Source organism: Miscanthus floridulus, unplaced genomic scaffold (assembly GCF_019320115.1).
Source record: "Miscanthus floridulus cultivar M001 unplaced genomic scaffold, ASM1932011v1 fs_469_2_3, whole genome shotgun sequence".
In the NCBI taxonomy this organism is placed as follows: Eukaryota; Viridiplantae; Streptophyta; class Magnoliopsida; order Poales; family Poaceae; genus Miscanthus; species Miscanthus floridulus.
The window spans coordinates 31,456-40,000 of NW_027096793.1; the positions used below are offsets into that span (position 1 = coordinate 31,456).

The window sequence follows — 8,545 nt, forward strand, 5'->3', positions numbered from 1 at the left end:
CATGTTGCAAGTGTTTATTCAAAATGTTTCATTTGTTTCCAGATGTATGTTACAATATTTTTTTATTTGGATATTGCATATGTTTCACCCACATGTTGTAACAGTATGTTCTAAATATTTCAGCTGTTTCGGTCTTATGTTGGGTCTGTGGCAGCGCATCTCACGGAGGTGCGGTGCTGCTGTGTAAGGGTGGGCCAGGGGTTCGAGGATTTTCTCGATCTGCATGAGGAGATCTTCTTAAGCTAGAATACCTGGGGGCTATCTAGGCACTGCGGATCGAGTTTTTTATAGTTGCAAGTTGCAAATTTGGATGTTTCGTGTGTTTCACACACATGTTGCAATTGCGTGTTTCAAATATTTTATCTACTTTTAGACGTATATTACATTTAAATGTTTTTTATGTTGCAAGTGTTTTATGTTGTACAGTCGGGGACGAGCAGACTAGGTGCACGGCGCGCCGGGGGGCCGGCAAGTGGTGCTACGGTCGGGGTGCGCTGGGGCATGCTCATCCTCAGCTGCTCATCCCGGCTTCTAAGTGCTGCCCGCGAGGAGACAGCGGGCGTTAAGGCTGACCGGCGGGGGCAGAGATGGGGCGGAGTGCGTGCGTGGGGCGTGGTGAAGGCGTACGGGTTCAGGGCGAAGATGGACGGGGGCGGGCTAAGCGGGTGTCCGAACGCGCGTGTTGGTTTGGACGTTTGGGGGGCTAGCGACGCCGAGTGGGATCGATGTCAAATGGTCGTTTGCTCCCAGCTAGCGTCTTAGCTTCTTGGTCCATCAATCGGCCGGGCTCATCACCGCCGAACTCGCCCCACACCGACTATAGGGCCCAGCCCACGACGCACGCCTCGCTCTCTGGACGTCTGGAGGCAGCTGGCAACAACCACCTCGGCTCCTCCGTTCTGCCCATAAAAGATGCCCCCCATCCATCCAGAGGCTTCCTCCCCACACCACACCGATAGCCCTCCGCGTTCAAACCCTAGCGAGCGAGCCAGCGAGAAGTCTCACCCCCACCACCACCATGGAGCGCCGCCTCCTCCACCTCGCGCTGCTGCTCGGCCTCCTCGCCTGGGCGGCGGCGGCCGCCACGGGAGCCGAGGCGCAGCCGGTGTGCGACCCCTCCATCATCGCCACCCAGATCGCGCTCTTCTGCATGCCGGACATGCCCACGGCGCCCTGCTGCGAGCCGATCATCGCCTCCGTCGACCTCGGCGGCGGCATCCCCTGCCTCTGCCGCGTCGCCGCCCAACCGCAGCTCGTCCTCGCCCGCCTCAACGCCACCCACCTCCTCGCGCTCTACGCCTCCTGCGGTGGACAGCACACCGGGGGCGCCCACCTCGCCGCCGCCTGCCAAGGTACATCACGTTCGCCTCTCTCTCTCTCTCTCTCTGTTTGTGTGTGCGAGAGAGAGACCTGTGCGCGTGAGTGTGTGTGTGTGTGTTTGCTTGTGTGCGTGAGGCGGTGAGGGTGTGTGTTCGCTCGGATCCACTTGTGGTTTGGCGAGATCCTAGTGTACTGTGTCTGCTTTCGGATTTGGTTCTTGAGCTTTTTGGGTGCGTTTTTGCGTGATGGTATTTCGTTGCGAGTTCTCGTCTTCCACTGTGGCGACGAACCCGTACGTCTTGATCAAGTTTGTTCGAATCCTTTTTTTTTTGCTTCATATCATCGTCTCTTTCGGGTCGCAAGAGCGCTAGTACTAGTGGGCATATTTTGGGTGAGATTACCCGTGGCTCCGTACGCGCGCGACTCCTGGATTTTTTAGCCTTTTCTCTTCGGTTTGGATTTCGTTCGTTTTGGTCTGGATTTCGAAAAAGTTTGTTCGTCTTGGTTCCCCTCTGTGGACTTAATTTTCCCCATGGATCACCTGATGATTTGACCCGTTTCTGATGTTTTTTTGCTTACTGAAAGGTATTGGCTTATTAAGCATGGCCCGAACTCTGCGTTTCCTTTTCATCTCTGCTTTTTGCGTTCTTGTCTGCTTGTTCTTGTTGCGTGAAAGTTTCCTGGCCTGAATTTTGAACAGAGAGAGCAACTGCCCTCTAGGCTCTCTCTGGCTATTGCAGCAGCAGGCCAGCTGCACAGCCTGCAGCAGCGCTGCAGCCTTTCAGGATTCTTTCCGGCAAAGACCAGCCCCGTTTCCCTTGCCCGTTTGTTTTCTTGGCCCGCACGAAATAGCGCCACGTCGCATGCTTTTCTACCCGAAAGACGATACTGCCCTTGTACTAATTATCTTACTGTCGTTTTCCTGTTTTTGTGAACGTGAAATTATTGCATGTCTGGACAAACGCCGTTAAACTCTCGTGCTCTTTGCCTGCAGGTCCGTCACCTCCCGCCACCGTTCCCGTGATCGCCCCGCCGCCGCCCGCCGCGCCCCGCCAAAAGCAGCCAACACGTACGAACCCGCTGCCACCTGCTCTGCTCTGTGCTATTTCTGCTTTAACTTTTCTCGTGCTCTGTTCGCTCGATGCGAGAGTTGAACTGTTGATGTCTATGTTTCTGTTGTGATGTTTCGCAGGCGAGGCTCCTCCCCCGCCGCCACAGAGCGAGAAGCCGTCCCCATCGCCCCAGCAGCAGCCTGGCGCCGGCGCCGCCGCCGCCCACGGCAAGGCCATCCCCACCAGGCCGGCCGCCTCCTTCTCCCAGCTGGCGCCGGCCGCCGCCCCCACGACGCCCACGCCACCACACTCCGGCTCCGACAAGGGGCCCATCGTCGTCTCCGCCGCGTTCCTCTTCTTCGTCATCGCCGTCATCATCATCCTCGACTGAGCCCACGGCGCCGCCCCGGCCGGCCGCCAACCATCGCCCGGTGCCTGGTTTGAGCCCGTAGCAGCAGCAGAAGTACGTCGTAGTGCAACTCGTTCTCACGATTTCCCTTTGGCAGTAGCAGTAGTATCATCATCAGCAGTAGTAGTAGTGCCACTTGGTCATCGTAGTTCTGTTGCATCTTAGTAGTAGCATCGGTAGTACTTGATCGGTGGATTTGGAAGGAGGACGTGATGGCTGGTCTAGCAGTAGTTCCCGTATGGTCATACCTGCAGTACTATGGTTTCGGATGAATGGTGATGGGATGTGGAACTTAATTTCTGCTTGCTGATGATGAATGCAGATGGTAATGGAATGTGAACTTAGATAAATGTGGCTTTGTTATTTTGATTTCATTGTTTTTGATCTCATGTTGCAGTGAAGTTTTTGGCTCTGCTTGTGTTTTTCTCTTTTGTTGCTGATGATCAGTTGATGCTTGTTGGTTTGTAGTAGTTTAATTCTTCTGGTAGTCTAATTTTATTAGTAGCGAGTCCTATCTCATCGTAGCTTAATATTCCCCTGCATATGGTGAACTTTTTTGGAGGATGGATTTCATGTGGATATCAAGTACTGCCTGCAAACTTTGTAGGAACCTGAATGAATTGTCCACATAGTTTCACTATTTTCAGAAAGCCTGACATCTCTTTCCTGTTTGTCTGGAATTTAGAAGCGTGAACCTGAATGAATTCCAGTTTGTCTGGAATTTAGAAGCGTGAACCTGAATGAATTGCCGACATTGTTTCAGTAGTTGGAAATAAAGATTTGTATTGAAAACTGAAACAGGTAGTCCATGCCTTAGCGGCTTTGCTCAGTTCCTGTATCATCACAATTGATTCTTTTCATTTTTCACATGAATGTTTTTTGACTGAATTTTCTATATTTTTCACTTGAATTTTTATCTCTTAATTAACCGACTAAAAATAACTAAAAAGTATCCCCCTCAAACTACACTAACCAACTAAAATAACTAAAAAGTACCTCCCTCAAACTACACTAGCAAACCTACCATGTACGTAGGAGAATAAAATTGTTGGAATAATTGGGTGTATTGCATTGGATTTCATGGGTTGATTATATATGGTATATTGGACTAACACCCCACATGGGTAAATAATGTGGTATTATAACACCTGGAAATCTTAAAGGTAGATAGTCCATACACATACACATACACAATTACAAGATTTCTTTATCCATTATAGTCGACTCGACATTTGTACACGCGCAATCAGTAGTAGCAAAACGATGAGGCTAGCAGCATTTGCAAACGGCCGGGCGGCCGGTGTCGCCGAAGTTGGCAGATGTCACGATGTAGCACCCGTAGTGGTATCGTCTATTCGTGTCTCTGCCGCGTCCCGCTCGCTCTTGCAGCAGGACGGGACGCAGGGTCCCCACGCACGGAATCACCGCGGGCCGCAGGACGGGACGCAGGCGCGCGGTCCCCCCCCCCGTCCAGCTTGTGCGCGGGGGGCACTCAGGACTCAGCTGCTTTTTTCCCAGTTCGAGCTTCGGCGACGTGCTCTGGCCGTATATACAATCAAAAGTTGATATCCTTTTTCACAAGAGTGCAGCCAACGGAAAAGGAAAAACATTGCATGGAGTATCATATCTCCCTCAAAGTGTACTACACAACAGTAGGCACGCACAACCCTAAAGGAGGGGCAAACATCTTTAGAGTTTAGACCCCAGGATTCTCGTACAACACCAGCTAAATCGTTGTGCATATTGCAACCGCGCGCAATGCAAATCAAAGAAGTTGATGTGTTAAAGAGAGAGCTAGGGAGATGAAAGTCTGAAACCCATCTGTGTGCATATTGGTAAGGCGGTAAATAAATAAAGGGAAACACAACGATTGAATGGTGGTGATGGCATGCACATTATTATCACCCTCAACTGGCCAACTCCAGTGTTTTAAGACTTTAAGTAGTAGAGACACAGTAATATATACAAGCAGTGTGATCATATATTCATATCACACGAATGACCTTGGTCGACGTACGTAGTGGACAGTACGTAGTTGCACATGAGCAATCTGCAGCACGCGGCCAGATTTTTTTCAACAACGGTAAAACCGAATTTCATTACCAGAAGCAACGAAATTACACAACGAGTTCCAGAACATCAGTTTTACGAACACAAAATGACTTCAGATAACGGCTTCAAGCATATGATCGCAAAGGGAACATATGCAAGAGCCAGACACTACCACATAACCAGAACTACGCAAAGTAGCCACAGACCAAAACAACCCCGACCAACAGATAGGGGTCTCCCCACCTAGGAGATTACAATTCAAGCTAGAAACAATACAGCTAAGATCAAAGTACACCAGCATCATCACTAACTCAAACAACCTGTTCGCAGTGCTTATCAACCAGCCAACAGTATTTTCCTCTCACAACAAATCAGCACCAGCCGGGCTTATCAGCCCAGAAACCAACCAGCGAACGGGCTGAAAGCCCGAACATGACAACGATATCATCCCACATATGGCACCAACTGACGCTCCTCCTGTTCCAGCAGCCGTTCATCTTGTTTATGGAAGACCAGAGCCGCCGTCTTGATGGTTGTCTCTGCTCCCTGGGTCACTTGCTGCTTCAAGTCGTCCTTCAATAAACCTGCCCTGTAAGTAAGAAAGGAGCAAATCATACACACAATCTCGGTAGGAGACTTCACTCTTTTCTCATTGAAGCACACAGCGTTTCTCGTTCTCCAAATGGCCCAGCAAACCGCAGCCAGACCAACAGCATGCATCATAGCACCTTGAGGAATAACCTGGGCAATCCAAATCCAATACTGATCCATATTACCAGGTCTACAATCATTTCCAAAGGCATAAGCCAGCAAACTCCAAATGTACTTGGCAGTAAGACAGTAAAAAATAAAACAGGTGCTGAATAGATTCTTGTTCTGTGCAAAAGGCACAAGAAGCATTGCCTTTCCATTTTCGTTTCCTAAGGTTATCTTAGTAAGAATAGCCCCCTGATTAATAAGCCACACGAAAACCTTAATTTTCAGTTGTAATTTAGCTTTCCACATTCTCTTGAAACTCATGCCATACTCGTCCTTACAAAGATGCTTGTAAGTGGACAAAACACTAGATTTCTCCCAGTCCCACCTGGCATGATTTCTCTCATCATTGGTATTAAAGCAGCATACAATATCATACAGCCTCCTGAGTTGATTTTGCAAATCTTCATATAACCAGCGTCTAAACTTTAGCCTCCAATTCCTCTGTTTCATATCATAAACAGTACATTCCTGGTCCTCACTAAAGGTTGGGAAACTTGTCTGCCAAGGAGACATGCCCACACCATCTATCTGGCCCAGCACGCGGCCAGATGTAACGACGTACATGCATGTACGCGGCAGCCCGACACGATGAATCAGCCGACGCCGTGATGTCTTTCAGACTAAATGCTGAGGTGGAGGAGAGAGAGGAGAAGCGGGCTGTAAGCTTATAGCCGGCTTGGGCACAAGAACCAAGAAAGTCTGTGAGAGAGATAAGTGGGCCATGTATTAACTGTAAAGAGCCAACTACTATATGAGTGGGCTGAGAGAAGGCTGCAAGGAACCTTACAGCCAGCAAGCCGGCTGTATTATTAGCCTTGTTCTAACAAACGGTGAACAAACTTTCACGCAACCGTAAAGCACAAGATAAAATAGGTAATCTAAAAGTATCTCTCTCGATCAGTTTACATTAGGAAACCTCTAGAAATCCCTAAGATAGATTCCATACACAATTATGTACAATACTACTTCTCTGATCCAGTAAGTATAGTCGACTCGAGATTGTACAAGAGCAATCACTAGTACCAAACGGAGCATCACACCGATCTGATTTTGGCGAGGCCAGTTGCGTTGGGATTTGCAAATGCCGGGCGTTTGCAAGTTGGCAGACCGCAGGCGTCGTGATGTAAACAACCGTAGTCGTATCGTCTCTGCTGCGTTCTGGCTCTTTGCATTGCAGCAAATCGCCGGAGCTGGCAGGGTCCCCATGGAATCACCGCAGGCGCAGGAAGGCAGGAGCAGGAGGCAGCGGTCCACACTCCACAACTTCGCTGTGCGCGGGGCGCACTAATCTGTTTTTTTTTTCCAAGTCGGGTCTTCTTTCTTCTGCGACGGCGAGGGCCGAGGGCTGAGGCCGACCATTGTTATAACTTAGGATCACCTAGAGGTAAATCTAGCGGGTAAAATAACTTGACAGTGAAAAAACACATAGATCTGGAATCTAAAAACTTAGAAATCTAAAGGGAGAAAGGAGAGAGGGGGGATGTTACCGACCATCAGCGGGCTTGGCGCTGGAGCTCGAGGTTGCCATGGGGAAGGTGTGGCGGCCCGGGTTGGTGGAGTCGCAACGTGGTCCAGGAGCGACGGCGAGTGGATGCGAACGGTGGTGGTGCTTCCTGCCACTTCTGCGCGTCTAGAGATCGGACCTAGGTTTTTTGTCCGTGGACCTAAGTTTTCTATTGGTGGGGTACTGTGGCAGTGGTAAACCTCATGTCCCGAGCCACTGGCCCTCAACTCTTTATATAGCGCAGTGCGACGGGGACTCACCAACCATGTAGGATTGGGCGCCCTCAATCAGGGCGCGAGATCAAGGACTCCGACTCGATCGTTGGACCGAGTCGGATGAGATCAATACTAACATTCTCCCCCTTGATCTCATCTTATGACTTAAACTTAAAATACGTATCTCTTTTTCCAATCTATTACAGATTAGCGCATAGAGCGTGCCTCATCATAACGGTTAATACCATTAGATTAACAGCTACAATACACCTCTATGTTTTGAAACAGATTCTCAACTAAGCCCTTGTTGTCCAGGGATCATAGGCTTTTTCGTAAACCCATGCCGGCTAAGTGTTCTCTGAACACATTGGGCGGTAAGCCTTTTGTAAGTGGATCCGCAAGCATTTTCTTTGTACTTATATGCTCGAGACTAATAGAATGACCCTGGATTTTATCTTCCACAACATAAAACTTTATGTCAATGTGTTTGGCAGAACCACTTGACTTATTGTTGTGAGCATAACATACTACTGGCTCATTGTCGTAGTACAACTTGAGTGGCTTACGAATGTCGTCGACCACTTTCAATCCGGGCATAAATTTCTTTAGCCAGTTCACCTGTCCCGTGGCCTTATAACATGCTACAAACTCGGCATACATCGTGGACGATGCAGTGACGGTTTGCTTGGAGCTTTTCCACGATATAGTTCCCTCTGCAAGAGTAAATACATAACCTGATGTGGATTTTCTATCATCTACATCTCCCGCAAAATCTGAATATGAATACCCCTATATATGTAGGGAATCAGATCTTCTGTATGTTAGCATGAGGCCTTTTGTGCCTTGCAAATAACCCAAAGCTTTCTTTACCATTCTCCAGTGTTCTATTCCTGGATTGCTCTGATATCTACCAAGTATCCCGATAGCAAAAGCTAAGTCAGGGCCTGTACATACTTGAGTATACTGTAAGCTTCCTACAGCTGAAGCATATGAAATCGCTTTCATTCAATCGATCTTATATTGGTTTCTGCGACATTGGAATTCCCCAAAACTATCACCCTTGACTATAGAAGCAGGTGAAGGCTTACACGCATGCATACTGTATTTCTTTAGAACCTTTTCTAAGTATGCCTTTTACGATAATCCTAAAACCCCATTTCTTCTATCTCGGTGAATCTTTATTCCTAAAACGAATGGAGCGTCATCGAGATCTTTCATATCAAAATTTGAGGAC

General features: G+C 48.6%; 1 protein-coding gene across 1 annotated transcript; it reads left to right on the forward strand.

Moving 5' to 3' along the window:
* Positions 1 to 954: 954 nt before the first annotated feature.
* Positions 955 to 3,142, forward strand: LOC136531876 (non-specific lipid-transfer protein EPAD1-like). Its single transcript, XM_066524539.1, has 3 exons — positions 955 to 1,352; positions 2,315 to 2,389; positions 2,513 to 3,142. The coding sequence occupies exons 1-3, from the start codon at positions 1,019 to 1,021 to the stop codon at positions 2,761 to 2,763; spliced, it is 660 nt and encodes a 219-aa protein (XP_066380636.1). The 5' UTR covers positions 955 to 1,018; the 3' UTR covers positions 2,764 to 3,142.
* The last annotated feature ends 5,403 nt before the right edge of the window (positions 3,143 to 8,545 follow it).